Source organism: Camelus dromedarius, chromosome 17 (genome assembly GCF_036321535.1).
Source record: "Camelus dromedarius isolate mCamDro1 chromosome 17, mCamDro1.pat, whole genome shotgun sequence".
Taxonomy (NCBI): Eukaryota; Metazoa; Chordata; class Mammalia; order Artiodactyla; family Camelidae; genus Camelus; species Camelus dromedarius.
Window position 1 is genome coordinate 34,193,793 of NC_087452.1, and position 18,572 is coordinate 34,212,364.

The following is an 18,572-nucleotide window of genomic DNA, read 5'->3' on the forward strand; positions in this document are numbered from 1 at the left end:
AACCCGGGCTCCCGCCCCGCCCGTCCCGCTCGACCGCTCGTCGGTGCCCGCGGTGGCGGCGGCTGCCCAGTGACAGCGGCGGCGGCATCAGGCCGGCCGGAGTAGCGTAGGGTGGTGCGGCCCAGAAACGCACACCCGGCAAAAGGGCGGCGCGGCGCGAGGGAGGCCCGACCCGGGTCGCGCGTGAGGAGACCTCGCGGGCGCCGGGCGAGAGGCCGGCGTGAGGGAGTGCCCAGGCAGTGGCCGCCGGCGGCCAGGACCCGCCTGTCCTCGCGGCCACCGCCGGCATGAGCCACATCCAGATCCCGCCCGGGCTCACGGAGCTGCTGCAGGGCTACACCGTGGAGGTGCTGCGGCAGCAGCCGCCCGACCTCGTCGACTTCGCGGTGGACTACTTCACCCGCCTGCGCGAGGCCCGCTCCCAAGCCTCCACCCCGCCCGCCGCCCCTCCTTCCGGCTCCCAGGGTCTAGAAGAGCCCAGCCCTGGCCTTGTCGCCGACGCGGTCGCGGACAGCGAGTCGGAGGACGACGAGGACTTGGACGGTAGGCGGCGGGCTGGGCCGAGGTTCGCGGTGGGGGGGGCGGAGGGAGCGGTGCCGGGGGTCTCTAAAGGTCCAGAGGGGGCTGCGGGGGCCCAGGCCAGCAACCCTGGGCCAGGACCTGGAGCCCTCGACCGAGTTTGCGGGATTCCGCGAGCACCCGGCGTGAGCCCCGCGTGCGCCACTTCCAAACTGAGCTCCGCGGTCCTGCGAGCCCTGGAGCGCATCGAGCGTATTGTCAGATTCAGCCGTGAGGGAAACGTGCGCGCTTTTGGCCCGCGTGGTGGCGCGGAGCCCGAGGGGCGTGGAGCCCGCCGGCGTCTCGCCTCTGCTGGAGACCCTTCGCCCAGTTTCGTTCCGAAGAGAAGAGCATTCACATCTACTGACTCGTATTTCGTAACCAGGACGGTAACTTTGGAAATAATTCATTTTGTGAAAAGTTATTGTGAAAAACTTTAAGCACAGACAAAAATCGAGAGAAAAGGTGAAGTGAACCCCCGTATGCCATCGCCCACATCCCACAGTTGAAATATCTGTCATAAATATTTAAGCGATACCTTTTTTTTTCTTCTTTGCTGAGGTATTTTCAATCAAATCCCAGCATTTCACCCTTGACACTTGAATATTCATTTCTTAACATATGCATCCTGGGAATGAATATATATATATATGTATACATATTTATTTAATTTGGCTAAATGATTGGATCAGATTTGGTGAGGAGAAACAACTGTGTTTTTTAGCTAATGGGGTGCAGGAAAAAAGATAGTAAAACTTTCTACATCTGATTTAAGCGAGGTTTTCAAAAAGCAATTCCGTTTTCCTTAGTTGCTTAAACATAGGCTTTGTCAATTTCACAGTAGAATTACCCTACTTTTGTACAGCCAAAATTTAACAAAACAATAAAAACATTCAAGAGACAAAGAGACTTAGTGTTATTAGATCATACTGAAGACAAAACAAAGCAAAACAAACCACCTAGTTCTGAGTTGAATCCACATTTAAGTCAGGCTGGTAAGGAGTTAATTATTGGTGATTGCTGTTGGAAGTTGTAAGCTTCAGCGATCTGGACAACTTCCTTAAGTTTATTCTTGCTAAGAATGGAAATTGCTCTTCCCTGTTTCCCTTGACTTAATGTACATTAAATTACGGGTTTTTTCACCTTAACCCTGGAAATGAGAAGTATTTTCAGATCTCTGCCACAGATTTGCTTTGTGGTCTAAGCCAACTTGTGGAACCTGTTTGATTTCAGATTTACTTATCTTTAAAATGGGGATAGTGATAACAATCTTTCAGGGATAAATGTATTTTTAAAAGCTTTATTTCAGGAGTGAGTCCTACATTTGTTCCACTGTCATAACTATAAATCACAAAGCTGTAACCTGCTTTGTGACAATTTTTATTTACACAAAGCATTAGTATTTTAGCAGTTAGTCTGGGGTAAGTAAAATGGAATTTACAAGTTTTGTGCAAGTTTTGTGTTATGTCTTCATTCTTTGTCATCTTTAATATCTTTTTCAAAATTGAGTTGACTTCAGTCTTTATAACCCTGTGCATTGTTTTATTGGTATTTAAATATTTTTATATCTCTTAAGTGGCTGTGTTATGTATAATTATAGAAATCAACACAAGGTGAACTTGCATTTACAGATAATAGGCTAAAAATACACTGCACACAGTGAGATACCACTTCACACCCATTAGGATGGCTATTGTGAAAAAAAAATTCAGAAAATAGAAAGTGTTAGTGAGGATTTAGAGGAGTTGGAACCCTTGCTCATCGCTGGTGAATATATAAAATGATCTGGCTGCTGTGGAAAACAGTTTGGTGGTTCCTCAAAAAGTTAAACATAAAATTACCATGTGATCAAGCAATTCCACTGCTATGTATAAAGCCAAAAGAATTGAAAGCAGAGAGTCAGATACTTGTATGCCAGTGTTCATTGCAGCATTATTCTGTATAGCTAAAAGATAGAAACAACCCTGAGTGTCCCATTGACGATGAATGGATAAACAAAATGTAGTATACACATACAATGGAACACTATCCTTAAAAAGGAAAAAAATTCTAATAACGTGGATGAACCTTGACAATATTATCCTAGTGCAGTATGCTAGGACACAAAAGGACAAATACTTTTATGATTCCACTTATATGAGGAACCTAGAATGGGCACATTTATAGAGATAGAAAGTAGAGTAGAGATTACAAGGGGCTGGGAGAGTGGATGGTGGGGAGTTACTGTTTAATGGGGGCAGAGTTTCTGTTTGGGAGGATGACAAAGTTCTGAAATTGGATCGGGGGTGATAGTTGCACAACACTGTGAATGTACTTAATGCCATGAATTGTACATTGAAATGGTTAAAATAACTTTTATGTATATGTTACCACAATTTTAAAAAAGACAAGAAAAGAAATAACATTGCATATCCAGTGATTAGGAACATTAGGATAATAAGCCTATAGTACCTAAAATTAAAAATAGAATATGTAGTGTTAGAGCTGTATGTATCAAAGAGACTTTGTTTAGTAAGGTCCTAACCACCAATTCAGTTTATAAAATTGTATGCTATTAGAAACACTCAAAAACTTTATTAACTGTTATTGATTTGTTTTAATAACAGTTTTGGTGTCAAACAGCACACCAAGTGTGAAGTATTTAATGAGTATTTAATTCTTGGGAAAGCCTGAAGAGTTCACACTTATTAATAAGATACTCTAAGTACATCCTCTTAAGAACAATAAATTGACATCCAGACTTGATTCACTTCTGTAATTACCATAAAACATTTATACTTGTGGGTCTCCTAGCATTTTTTGTTTGGTAATAACTGTATGGAGATATAATTCATGTACCATAGAATTTACCCATTTAAAGTATATAATTGAGTAGTTTTAGTATATTTACGTATATGTGCAACCATCACCATAATCAATTTTAGAACATTTTCATCACCCCAGAAAGAAACCCCATGTACTTTAACCATCAACTGCTGATACCCCCATTCCACTCAGTCCCAGGCAACCACTTATGTGCTTTCTGTCTCTGTGGATTTGCTTATCCTGGCCATTTTATATAAGTGGAATCATAAAATATGTGGGTTTTTTGCTTCTAGCTTCTTTTCACTTAGCCTAATGTTTTCAAAGTTCATCAATATTATAGCATTTATTAGTACTTACTCCTTTTTATTGCTGAATTCTGTTCCATTGTATGGATCTACCACATTTTTTTATCCATTCAAAAGTTGATGGACATTTAGGTTGTTTCCACTTTTTGACTATTATGAATAATGCTTCTGTGAACATTCATGTGTACAAGTTTTTGTGTGGACATTACATTTATCTTTGGTATGTACCTAGGACTAGAATTGTTGCAACGTATGGTGACTCTTATATTTAATCTTTTGAGAAGCTGCCAGACTGTTTTCCAAAAGTGGCTGCATCATTTTACATTCTAACCATCAGTGTATTGAGGGTTCTGGTTCCTCCACGTCCTTGTCAACACTTATTATCTTTTTTTATAGTCAACCTAGTGGGTAGAAAGTAATACCTCACTGTAGTTTTGCTTTGTAGTTCACTAATGATATTGAGCATCTTTCCATGTGTTTGTGGGTCGTTTGTGTATCTTTGGAGAAATGTCTGTTCAAGTCCTTTGCCCATTTTTAAATTGGTTTATGTATTTATTATTGAGTTGTAAGAGTTCTTTGTAAATTCTAAACAATCCTTTATCAGCTATATGACTTTATTTTCTCTCATTTAATGGGTTATCGTTTCACTTTTTTGATATTGTCTTTTGAAGCACAAAAGTTTTTAATTTTGATGAAGTCCAAGGTATCATTTTCTTTTGTTGTTTGTGCTTAAGTGTCATATTTAAGAAACCATTGCCAAATCCAAGGTCATGAAGATTAACCTCTATGTTTTCTTCTAAGAGGTGTTTTTTTTGTTTTTTTTTTTTTTGTAGTTTTAGCTCTTACATTTAAGTCATGGTACTTTTTTCTTTTTGTTTAAGAAGTGTGGTACTTCATTCTCTTACATGTGAATATCTAGTTGTTCCAGCACCACTTATTAAAAAGACTTATTTCACTGTTTAATTCTTTTGGTACTATTGTTGAAAATGAATTGATTGTAAATGTGAGAGTCTCTTTTGGACTCTCAATTCTATTCCATTCATCTATGTATCTGTCCATATGCCACTACTACACTGTTTGATTCCTGTAGATTTGTAGTAGTTTTGGAATGAAGAAGTATGAATTCTCCAACTTTGTTCTTTTTGAAAGTTGTTTTGGCTATTTACATTTCCTTTGCATTTCTATATGAATTTTAGGATTAGCTTGTCAATTTCTATAAAGATGCCAACTGGGATTTTGACTGGAATTGCATTGACTTTGTAGATTAATTTGGAGAGTATAGCCTCCTAACAATGTTAAGTCCTCTGACCTATGAATATGGGATGTCTTTCCATTTATTTAGATCTTCTGTAATTTCTAAATTAAAGAACAGTGTTTTATAGTTTTCAGAGTATAGGTTTTGCATTTCTTTTATTAAATTTATTCCTGAGTGATTTATTTCTTTGATGTGATTGTAAAGAGAATTGTTTCCTTAATTTCATTTTCAGATTGCTCATTGCAAGTGTATAGAAATACATTTAATTTTTAAAATACTGATCTTGTGTCTTGCATCCTTGCTGAGCTTGTTAATTAGATCTATAGTTTTTAGTGGATTCCTTAGGATATTTGTCCCACATTGCATGAATTGGTGCAAATTGCATGAGTTGGTCCAAATTGAATTAGCTGAACTTTTTTGGAAGTTGCTTAATAATAATATTCCTGCAGTTCACGTATCTGGATCTCTCAGCAGGATTTTGGCACTGTTGAGCCAACCCCTTTGAAACTCTCTCCTTCCTTGGCATTTGTGTCTTCATTCCCTTGGGCCTTCATCCACCACTTGGCATCCTCTCTGCCCTTTAAATGCTTTTTGATGATCCCAAGAATTTAGTTTGTTACCATTTCTCCCTCAGTGAGAAATTATCTTCCTAAGCATTTTTTACTTCCTTCAGCTTGAACCTTTAAAATCAGAACTACAGTTCAAAACTTGCTCTGCTAAGGCACACACCTATTTATGCTCATCTTCCCAGCTGCTCATCTCTCATTCGTCTCAAACTCATGATGCCTAAAACTGATGTCATTAACTTACTTGTCACACTGCTGTTTCCTTTAATTTCTTAAGAAACCCAAAAATCAGTTGCTTTTTCTCTCTCTCGTTTTATCATTATTGTTTTTTTAATTGAAGTATAGTTGATTTACAATGTTGTGTTAGATTCTAATGTGCAGCATAGTGATTCAGTTACACATATATATCCTTTTTCATCGTAGGCTATTACAAGATATTGAATGTAGTTCCTTGTGCTATACATTAGGACCTTGTTGTTTATCTATTTTATATATAGTAGATTGAACCTCTCTCTCTCATTTTGATCTCCCATTTTCTCCTTTCACACTAGCCTTGCCTTGAGTTACTTTTTTATTGCTTCTTAACTGGTTGCAGTTGAGCATCTGTAGCTCTTCCACTCATTTCTCCTCCACCCCATCTATTCTCTACACCATTACCAAAATCACCTCCCCCCCTTTGAAAAATTATGGTAAAATATACATAATGTAAAATTTACCTTTTAACCATTTTTAAGTGTACAGTTCAGTGGCATTAAGTACATTAACAATGTTGTGCAATCACCTTTCTTTTTCAGTTAAGTAAACTTATTTTGAAGTATACATGCAAAAAGGTGCACAAATCGTAAATGTGCAGCTTAATTATTATAAAGTGGACAGATAGCCTGCGTATCCCATCAACTAGATCAGGAAACATCAGCTGAGACCACCTTCACATCAGGAGCATACATTTTGCATAATTGTAACCATAAATACAGTTTTGCAGTTAGGACAGCTAGCATTTATTAAGCCCTTATTCTGTATTAGTCTCAGTGTTCAGTGGTTTATTTCCATTATCTAATTGAATCCTTCCTGTCTTTTAAGGTAGGAATTGTAATTATCTCCGTTTCATAGATGAGGAAATTGAGGCCTAGAGATTACCCAAGATCACATAATAAATAGGATTTGACTTACTATACTGTTCATATTATTTCATGCCTGAATTGCCTTTTTTTTTTGCCTTACTCATTTTTTACAGAAAAGGCTGTACACATTTAAAAATTTCTCTGCATAGATGTCACAATGAATTTTTTATTGTGGTAGAATATATGTAAAATTTACTCTGTTACCATTTTAAAGTATACAATTGAGGGACATTGAGTAAATTCATTATTTTGTATAACCATCACCACTATTTTGTTCTTTTTCAAGATTGTTTTGGGTTTTTGGGACTCCTTGCAATTCCATATGAATTTTAGGATTAGCTTTTCCACTTCTGCAAAAGGGCCTGTTTTTTAAAAATTCCATCTTCAGATTGTTGATTGTGAATGTATACAACTACGACTGATTTTTTTGTGTTGATCTTGTACCCTGCAACTTGTGGATTCTTTAGAATTTTTTGTATATAAGATTGTGTAATTTGTAAATAATTTTATTTGTTCCTTTTCAATTTTAATGCCTTTTATTTACCTTGCCTAATTGCTCTGTAGGACTTCCGGTACTATGCTGAATAAAGATGACTAAAGCAGGCATCCTTGTCTTGTTACTGATCTAGGCAGAAACTTTTCAGTCTTCTACCATTAAGTAAGATGTTAATTGTGTGCTTTTCATAAATGCTCTTACCATGTTGAGGAAATTCTCTTTAACTCCTAGTTTGTTGAGTGTTTTTATTACAAGAGTGTTGGATTTTGTCAGCTGCTTTTTCTGCATCAGTTAAGATCATCTTGTGAATTTTTTCCCTTTCATTCTATTAATGTGGCTTATTACATTAATTGATTTTTGTATGTTGAACCCACCTTGCATTTTGGGATAGATTCCACTTGGTTGTGATGTGAGGTATAATCCTTTTAATATGCTGCTGGATTTAGTTGGCTAGTATTTTGTTGTCATAATTGCATTTTGTAAATTAACATACTACTTAAGAAAAACTCCTTGTGGTAAAGGTACTAAAACTTGGGATCTTTTTCAAACAAGGATCCACAGTCAAGTTACTGACTTTCACAGTCCTTCTGAGATTATGAAATAGATTAGTTTCATCAGTGCTGAGCCAGGAATCAAGGTTGAAGTCATCATTGCAGATGCTTAAATCAACTATTTTAATAAATTACTAGTTATTGAAAAGTAGCCATTTGTATAAAAAAGTTCATACTAGCAAGTTTTTGCTACTGTGAACATTTGTGTATGAAATTTTATGCAAGCTTTTTTCTCAGCTTTATTGAGATATAATTGACATATAACATTGTATTAGTTTGCAGTATGTGACATAACAATTTCATATATGTATATGCTGTGAAATGATTACCACAGTAAGTTTAGTTAATATTCATCACCTCAAAGGAGTTTTTTTCTTGTGATGAGAACTTTTAAGATTTATTCTTCAAGCAATTTTCAAATATACAGTACAGTATTGTTAACTATAGTCACTATGATGTACATTACATCCCCAAAATTTTGCTCTTGAGGAAATATCTACTGTATGTATCTAGGAGTAGAACTGCTGTGTTGTATGATAATTCTATGTTTAATATTTTGAGGAACTGTCAGATTCTTTTCCAGAGTGACTGCACAGTTTTACATTTCTACCAGGAATGTATGAGGGTTCCAGTTTCTCCACATCCTCTCTAACACTTGTTATTGTCTTTAAAAATTTGTCATTGAGTGAAATTCGTGTAACATAAAATTCACCATTTTAAAGTGAACAATTTAGTAACATTTAGTACATTGACAGTGTTGTGCAGCAACTCTATCTAATTTTAAAATATTTCCATCACTCCAAAGTGAGAACTCTCACTAAATAGTTTCTCCCCATTCCCCTCACCCCGCCCCCATCCCTGGCAGCCACCAATCTGCATTCTGCATACATGGAATTGCTTATTCTGGTCATTTCATATAAATAGAATCATACAAAATGCGATCTTTTGTGTCTGGCTCGTTTCACTTGGCATAATATTTTCAACGTTCATCTATGTTGTAGCATGTATCAGTACTTCATCCTTTGCATTGCTGAATAATATTGCTATTGTATGTATATAAGACAATTTGTTTATCCATTACAGTTAATGGACATTTGGGCCATTTCCATCTTTTGGCTATTGTGGTATATACTTCAGAGTGGAATTGTGGGGTCGTATGGCAATTCTATGTTTAGCTTTTTGAGGAGATGCCAAGCTGTTTTCCATAGTGGCTCAACCATTTTATCTTCTTGCCAGTGTACTTAGATTTCAGTTTCTTCATGTCCTTGCCCACACTCATCTTTTTGATTATGACTGTCCTAGTGGGTGTGAAGTAGTATCTTAGTGTGGTTTTGATTTGCATTTCCGTAATGACTGATAATGTTGAACATCACTTCATGTGCTTGTTGTCCGTTGGTATATCTTCTTTGGAGAAGTATCTCTTCAGGCCCTTAGTTTGTTTTTTAATTGGGTTATTTGTCTTTTTGTAGTTGAAATGTAAGAGTTCTTTATATATTTGGATACTAGTTGCTTACCTGATACATGATTTGCAAATATTTTCTTCCATTGTGTGAGTTGTCTTTTTAAATTCTTGAAGTACACAAATTTTAAATTTTGAGAAAGTCCAGTTTATCTATTTTTTTATTTTGTTGCTGTGCTTTGGGTTTCATACCCAGTCTGCTTTTTCTCTGTCACTACCCTAGCTCTCTTCTTTTCCTTAGACAACCATAGAAGTTTCTTGTCTCACATGCCTTGCCCTCTCCAGTCCATTCTCCACCCAGTAGCCGGCGAGATTTTTAAAAAGTGGAGATCATGTCATATTACTCTTCGGCTCAAATCCTTTCATTGTAAGTGAAATCCACATATCATCTGTGGTCTACACAATCCTGCAAGATATGTTCTGTATTTTTCTCTCTGCCTTCTCTCTTTAGCCCTACTCCTCCTTGTCTGCTAAGCTTGTTTCTACACTTGCCAGGCTCTTTCTCTCCCTAAGTGGCCTGTGATTACTATTGGCCGCTCCTGAATCTTTCTCCCCAGGCTCTGACCAGCTGGCGCCTCTTCTTCCTTTAGGCCTCAGCTTCAGAAAGGGTTTTCCAATCTTGCCCTGCCTAGAATGGGTCCCTCTGTTGTTGGGGTTCAGTAGTACCCCAGGTGGTTACATTAGAGCTCTGTTAATGATCTAGAATTCTTACTTGTTTTTCTGTTTCTCTCTTACTGGGATAGAAACTCTAGGAGGATGGGATATTTTCTTTCTCTTTGCTTTGTCGCCAGTACTTAGCATACTGGCCTATAGAGGGTACTTAAAAAGATCTTGTTGAGTAAATGAGTGAAATTATGAATGAGGAGCTGATTTTAGAAACAGATATAGAGTACACTGTGGGAGCACAGAGATGGGAGCTAACGAAGGAACTGGTTGGTCAGTGGTGTTGGAAGGGGTGGAGAGGTCAAATTGGTTAAGGTCAGTGTTGAAGTGGTTGGACCCAGTTGTAATTCTCAGGGATAGAGGTTCCAGTGGGCTTGTGGTGGAAGAAGTCAGGTGCCAGTGGTTCAGGGAGTTGGGGTGTGTGTGTGAGATGAGGGCTGTAGAAAATTTAGAGAAGGATGGGGAGTACATTTTGAAGTAGTGAAGAAAGGACTCATGGTAGCTTGAAGGAGAGATATGGGTGTGAGGGAAGGTCTTTGGTTTTGTTTTACTAGGTTGGAGTCACCGTTAGCATGTTCACAAGCAGAGAGAAGGGAGCCGTTGAAGAGGTAGCAGCTGATGGAGCAAGGTTCTAGAATGAGTGGCGGAATTAGGACAGAGAGAAAAAGTAGGAACATCTCATATACAGAAACTGGAGAGGAGTATTATTTGTCTTAGCCATTATTTAAAGGGTGGTTCAAGGTTTTACTTCTTTGTGCCCTTGATGAAAGGCCTTGTCTTTTACTTGCTTGAATCTCATAGAGATGAATATGTAAGCTAAGGAAACATGATTTCTTTGAAAGAGGTTACTGATTTTTTTCTAGCTTTTCTATTTGCCATTTTGAATGCCATAGATATGTGAAAAAGAACCAAATGTGTTTTTAAAGGTTTCTATAATTTAGACTGTTTAGGGAGATTTCTTTTTAAAAAATATGAACTTTTCCATTAAAAAAATCTTTTACCTAAAAGTGAAGGAAAGGCAGCTTTTATTGGTAACTATTTTAAGTCTGAAAACTCTTCAGTATCTGATGAAAGATAATAAGCTATTTCTGGGTGATTTTATTTGTTGAAATTTTTTATTTGTTGCTCTTATAAACTTCTTAGTTACTCTCTCAAAATAAATGAAAGAAATTTAAAGATGTCACTATGATAAAAATATGGAAAGTAATTGTAATAATGATTGAATCACTTAAATTTTTATATTGTGGTTTCTGGAGATAGATAATTTAAAATCAACAGTTAAGTGATTGAATTATCTTTGGATTGGTTTTTTGATGGAGATATTTAATTGAGAATGTAGAAGATTTCCTACTTTTTCTTCAGCTCTGCTTTTGATACTTACTGTTAAAATATTTTCAGTTTTGTCCAAAAGAGTGGTGTCTCTCCACATAATAAAAGCCATTTATGACAAACCTACAGTCAGCATCATACTCAGTGGTGAAAAGCTGAAAGCATTTCTTCTAAGATCAGGAGCAAGACAAGAGTGCTCACTCTCACCACTTCTATTCAAACTGTTGGAAGTTCTAGCCACACCAATCAGACAAGAAGAAATAAAAGGAATTGAAATTGGAAAGGAAGAAGTAAAACTGTCACTGTTTGCAGATGATATGATACTATATAGAGAAAACCCAAAAGATGCCACCAAAAACCTATTAGAACTCATCAATGAATTCACTAAAGTTGCAAAATACAAAATTAATATACAGAAATCTGTATAGTGTTTCTATACACTAACAATGAACTATCAGAAAGAGAAATTAAGAAAACAATCCCATTTACCATTGCATCAAAAGAAATAAATCTAACCTAGGAGGTAAAAGACCTGTACTTGGAAAACTATAAGACACTGATGAAAGAAATTGAAGATGACACAAACAAATAGAAAGATATATTGTGTGCATGGATTGGAAGAATTAATATTGTTAAAATGACTACACTACCCAAGGCAATCTACAGATTCAGTGCAATCCGTATCAAAATACCAATGGTATTTTTCACAGAATGAGAACACATAATTCTAAAATTTGAGTGGAAACACAAAAGTCCCCATAGAGTCCAAAAGAAAAGACAACAAATAACAAGTGTTGGCCTGGATGTGGAGAAGAGGAACCCTGGTGTTCTGTTGGTGGAAATGTAAATTTGTGCAGACATTATGGAAAACAGTATGGAGGTTTCTCAAGAAATTAAAAATAGAGCTACCATAAAATCCAGCAGTTCCACTTCTGGGTATTTTTTCCAAAGAAAACGAAAACACTGATTCAAAAAGATAAATGCATCCCTATGATCATTGCAACATTGTTTACAATAACAAGATAAGGAGGCAACCTAATTGCCCACTGGTAGGTCAATGGATAAAGAAAATGTGATATATACTTAAATGGAATATTAGCTAAAAAAGAGGATGAAATCTTGCCATTTATGACAACATGGATGGACCTAGAGGGTATTATGCTGAATGAAATAAGTCAGAGAAAGACAAATACTGCATGATTTCACATACATGTGGAGTCTAAAAAGCAAAACAAGTGAACAAACATATTAAAACAGAAACTGGGGAGGGGATAGCTCAGTGGTAGAGTGCCTGCCTAGCATGCACAAAGTCCTCGGTTCAATCCCCAGTACCTCCACTTAAATAATAAGTCAGTAAATAAACCTAATTATCTCCTCCCCTAGAAAAAATAAAAATAAATTTTAAAAATTAAAAAATTAAACAGAAACAGAATCATAGATACAGAGAACAAACTGATGGTTGCTAGAGGGGGTTAAATCAGGAACTGGGTGAAATAGGTGAGGGATATTAAGGTATACAGTCTTCTAGTAATAAAATAAGTCAGTCATAGGGCTGTAATGTACAGCATAGGGAAGATAGTAATATTGCAATAATTTTTTATGGTGACAGATGGTAACTAGATTTATTGTGGTGATCATTTTGTAATGTATAAAAATACCAAATTACCATGTTGTACACCTGAAACTAATATAATGTTGTAAGTCAGTTATACTTCAAATAAAAAATATAAAAACGTGGTCTCTGAGGACTATTTTTTTTTCTGTTTTGTTTTCCTTTTTTCTTTTTCTTTCTTTCTTTCTTTTGTTTTTCTTTGCTTCCTAGGACTATTCTTGCATATTGTATCTTCACAGTGTGTTTTTCTCATGTATTTTTTCTTGTTTAGTGTAAAATTTAGTGTACAACTCATTGGAATTTTTTTTAAAAAGGTAGGCAGTTTCAGACTGGTAGCTAAAACTTTTAGCTTGTATTATTTCTTTTTCATTTGAAGTTCCACTTAAATGAGCTTAAGGTCCAAAAATAGACAGCTTCAGTTTTTCTTAGTTCAAGCCCTGATATCTGCCTGGGAATTTGTTAGCAACAGTTTTTAAAATGTGATACCCACAAGATATTGTGTGTGAAGACAGTGGCTAATGATGTATAAATTTGGATAAAGATTTTTTGGGTAAACTGGTGCCTGGAGAATTATTGTTCAGTTTACAGTGTTATAACTAAACACTTGTCTTTTGAGGCATCCACTATTTTTTTAAAAGTAAAATTATGATTAGAGGAGAATTTGCTTCATGCTGTAAATAGATATATTTATCACTTTTTGTTATGTTCTTGATGGCTCTTTTGGGAAAGATTATTGAGGCTTTTTTGTTTGGTGATTCCATGATCATTAACAGGGCAGGTGATTTGTTTTGCCATTACCAGGCCAAGTATCCAATGCTTAACTAATGGGTTGGTTTCTCAGCTCACGAAAGAGAAGCCCCATCTGGTTGGCAATGCTCCAGGGATTTTTCCCTAGCAATCCATAGATAATTCTCAGAGTATGGTTAAATTTAATGTATACCAAATTTTAGAAATGGTGTGTAAGTCTAGTAGATGAGTCATGTCTGAAGTGCTAATAGGTGAAAATGGGATTTAGTTTCCCTAAAATGAGTGGTCTTGCATATCTTTTTTTTTTTAATGTTTGTCTTTATTTTTGTAAGTTGGCAAGGGAATTTTCACAGTTTGTTGCATAATGAAGAATGTATCTGGCCTTGTCCCAGATTCTTGGCACAGAGCTAAAACTCTTAGACTTTTCCAAGTGATAGTAGTGTTTTTGTTATTCATAAGCCTCTTTGGATCACACCTCAGTTTATACTAATGAGATGATTCAAGATGGGGCCTGGTCACCTAGAAAGACCAACCATGTAACTAGAAGATTGTGGCTTTGAACCAGTCTGACCTCAGGGAAAAGGTAGGGAGCTGGAGACTGAGTTTAATCTTGTGGCCCGTGATTCAGTCAATCATACCTGTGGAATGAAATAAAAATTCTGAACACCAAAATTTGGTGGCGCTTCCTGGTTGTTGAATATATTTATATGCTGCAAGGTTGATGCTGTGAGGAGAGGGCATGGAAACTCTGTATTCAGATCCCTTCCAGGCCTTGCCTTATGTGTTTCTTTATTTGGCTAGCCCTGATTTGTATCTTTTATAATAAAACTGTCATTTTAAGTATAGCACTTTCTAAAGTTCTGTGAGTTGTTTTACCAAATCAAACCTGAGGAGTTGTGGGAACCTCTGAATTTGTAGCCAGTTGGTCAGATATGTTGGTGACCTGGGGACCCCCAAAGTGCAGCTGGCAACTGAAGTAAGGGCAGTCTTGTTGGGGATCATATCCTTTAACCATGGAGTCTGATGCTACTCTGGGTGGTCAGCATCAGAATTGTACTGAATATACCAGTTGGTATCAAATAGTTTTATATTCCTGTTATAATTCTGCTTAAATTGGTAGCCAGATATGAGTTGATGAAATGATATACCCAAGAAAGGAGATACGGCTTTTAGTCCTTTCCAGCCTGGTAATAGGAAATCATTCATTCAGTCCATTTACATTTAGTGTCTATGTACGACAAGGTCTGTACAAGGTAAATGGTGGCAGGAAAGTCCTTATTCCTACTAGGAGCTTTTAATGTGATGTAGTAGACACATGGAACTTTTGTGTGCTGTGATAGAGATGGAGTGCTCAGCTCTTGGAATGGAGCTGTCTTCTCTGACAGGACATTGAGGCTGGGTTGGAGATGGGTACTTAAGGAACAGAGAGATGGCCAGCGTACTAGTGTGCATGGAGACAGGTTGTTGTGAGTGGCAGTGGTTATTTCAGAATAAGTGATTGTGTTTACTGGCTGGATGTATGTATTAGGGCAGTACTTTTGCAAAGCACCACATAAAGAACTATTTCAAATGACTTTAATTGGATATTCTAGTGAGGTATATTCTAAAAATAACAAGAACTTAAAAAATCTCAGTTTTCAGAAATCATACTGCTTGTCTTATGATTCCGAGACTGTTGTGTGGGCATTATGGGATAAAGAAAATGAGTAATTATGCTATTGAATACTGGGATTTGCTGGCATTGAAGAAAGAATGTACATTAGGTTGAGTAAAAGCATTATGGTTCTGTTTAAATTGGAAATACTGACTAACTTCAGGAACAATGAATACCCCTACCATGCAAATTGTGTTCTCTGCCATTTTTATCTAAAAAGAAACAGTGTTCCTTGAAGAAATTGCTAATTCCTGTTCTGGAGCTAAACATGTAACAAGATTGGAAAATCTACCAGAAGTCAAGGACATCATAAAAGACTGCTAAGATCATGTCAAAAGGAATTTGGAGAAACCTGAAGAGGTTCCCATAATCCAAAGGTAGCATAACAGGAGCATCAAATAAGAACAAAACGGCAATGGACTAAAACACCAAATATAGTTAAACCTTGAGAATCCTTATACTGATTTTTATAAAAGACTTCATTGTTCATCTTTGGAGGATGCTAGAGAACCAACTTATTATTCTGAAAACACGCAAATAAAAGGAAAGACTCAAGCATTTATCCTGCCTTTCCTGAACAAACTATTCTACAGAGTAACCTAAGAGTTAATGAGGGAAAGTTTCTCTAGCTTGTGCATGAAGAAGGAATGATAGAATTAGAACGATGCCATTTGCAACCCCAGTGAATTAATGGATTTAGCCTAGGCAATGATCAACATGAACATCAGCATCATAAATGAGAGACCAATCAGCCTTATGTGCCTTCTAATGGAAAACACATCAACAGCTATGAAATAGTTTGTGCACCTTCTTAAACTGAAGAGTGCCAATGAGATAGATGTTACAGGACTTAAGAAAAGCAACAGTCGGGTAATTTTTCTTCTAAAATATATTTTTAAAGTATAAAAGGAAGAAATTTGTATAATTCTAAAAGTTAAGAATCCTGGGGCATCATAAACACACATGTGACTTGGGTCTGTATCTTATTGCATGATTCAAATATACTATCATGGTGTGTGATACCCATTTAATTACATACTAGTCTGTGGCTTGTGGCTTGTGTTCTAATTATACCATGAAATTTTGTTTGTAATAAAATGAAAATGGCTTAATTTTTCTAATCTGTTTTTTGTTTGGTTACAAAGTTTAAGTTTTTTTTTTTTAAATCAGTCACTGAGGCCATTTTTTTCTCTCTGCTCTAATCCAAGCATTCAGTAGGTATCGTGAGTGCCAACTGACATTCTATCAGTTTAAAATAGTTCTGTAACCACACACTTTGGGAAATGTTGCTGTGGCTTGGGGACCCATTAAAAAGCTTTATAAAAGAGAGAGGCGTTATCATGTTTGTACCCTAGGCGAGCAGTGTGGAGAACTGGTCCAAACCAGTGTGAGAATGGATGCTAGGAGACTCCATTGGAATCCGTTGTGTTGATACAAGTGAATGGTGATTAGGGTCTGAACTGAACCAAATGAAAGAGTTAGTGTTAGGAGCTATCAGGAATGTTATAAAAAGAAATATTTTCCTTGAGTTGAGTCACAACTTCTAAGATGTGTTTCTCCGTTTTTCAGGTCCAGAAAGCAGATTTAAATGCACCCATATGATTAGTCCCTTGACAACGGACTCATGTTAATTAAAATCATTGGAAACTGACTTATACAGGAATTAAGTAGACCTAGGTTTATATCCTTGCTCTGTCATAGCACAGACTTTCAGTATTTTCATTCTTAAAATGGGAAATTCTTGACTACTTTTTTTAAGCACCTTTATTGTAATATGGTTCCTGTACTGTAAACTACACATATTTCAGATGTATACTTTGATGAATTTTGATAGAAGTATACACCAATGAAACCACTACCACAATCAAGATAGTTAACATTTCCATCATTCCCCAAGAGGTACAATTTTTGAATTCCCAGTTTATCCCTCCCCACTCCCTTTAACCCCCAGTAACCATCAGTTTGTTCTCTATTGACTGCTTTTCAAAGGTGGGGAAAATTAAAGATGTTATATGCTATATACCTTAGTGTCTGGTATAATAACTTTAGTTGACTGGGCAACCTTTTCTACTGATTCTGAACTCATATCCCCGAAAACCAGGGAACCTGCCACACACACACACACACACACACACACAAATCTTTAGGAATCTGGATTATCAATAAGAACTTTGATTAAAAAGCACAGGATTAGAACTATCGAAATAACAGTGGCCAAAGAGGGTTGGAGGTAGGCAGGAGAAGTTGTTTCCCTAGCTCTGGGAAAGCCTGATGCAAAATTTATCTTTACTCTTTCTATAGCAGAGAATGATTCTTCAGGGCCTGGACCATTTGTGTTCCCAGAGCTGGAATTTCTGCCCCTGGGTAGGCAATGCTCTGTGCCACCCCGTCTCCCCTACTCCCTACTTTTGACCTTGCCACAGTCAGGTCCTGTTTTGGGGGTCCTGGGAGGTGTTCTGTCTCTTCCTGTGAGGCGTAGGTTACATTAGACTAAACAGTCCACCCTTGACTTACTGTTATAGTCCCTATGTTTAAGACATCACAGGGAATAATTTAAACTGATGGGTTGATGCTGCTCTTGAGGTAGGGAGTCTGGAGGAGCAGGGGCTACGGAGAAGGTGACTGGCTCCATTCTGGACCAGATGAGTTTCAGATCCAGCCCATGGAGCTGGAATTCCAGTTGGCATTTAGTGGGAGTGTGAGTCTATAAAGTGCAAAGGTCTTGAGTCAAGCTCATTTTTCATGTTTCTTCATTACATATACCTTCCCTTCTGCCTAGAATGCTGTTCTCCCCCCTTGTTTGTCTGAAGTGAACTACAACTTGTCTTTTATCAACCAGTTCAAAGGTTTTTTTTCCTGCAAAGCAGCAACCCTGTAAGGAAGGTACTATTATTATACTGGTTTTTTAGATGAGGAAATTGAGATGTAGAGGTTAAATAACTTATTCAAGGTCACACCACTAGTAAGTAAAGTGACACTGGACACTCAGTAAGTACTTATTGTATGAGTAAAGTGTTCACATTGGTCATCTCTCCACAGGGGGTTCAGGGAAACAGGTTTTTCCTTTTAGGCTAATATTTCTGGTGAAACAAAAGGCAATCCCCAAATGTTCTCTTTTCTCTGTTTCTATTACCATTGTCTTGGTTCAGGCCCTTCTGATCTCTTGTCAAGACTAGAGTAGTGGGCCCATTATTGGTCTCCTCCTCTGTGTCTTATTTCCTTGGTGATGCTATTACTGGAGTCATCTTTCCAAGATGCATATGTGACCCTGTTACCCACTTGCAGAAGATCCTTCATTGACTCCCCAGTGCCTGTAGCATTTCCTAATCCAGTCAAAAGAATGAACTCTTCTTCTGCCCTCAGTCTGGAATATTCTAGGGAAGGACCTCGCTTGGCTTGACTTGGGTCAGGTTCCCATTCTGGAACAAGTTATTGTGCTGGGGCAGTGGGA

At 37.3% G+C, this 18,572-nt stretch overlaps 1 protein-coding gene across 1 annotated transcript in view; it reads left to right on the forward strand.

The window, feature by feature from the left end:
• Positions 1–18,572, forward strand: part of PRKAR2A (protein kinase cAMP-dependent type II regulatory subunit alpha) — a 66,332-nt gene continuing 47,760 nt past the window's right edge. Inside the window, exon 1 of the mRNA XM_031470274.2 lies at positions 1–543. Coding sequence (XP_031326134.1) covers positions 288–543 — 256 coding nt within the window. The 5' untranslated portion in view covers positions 1–287. The remainder of the gene's footprint in view (positions 544–18,572) is intronic.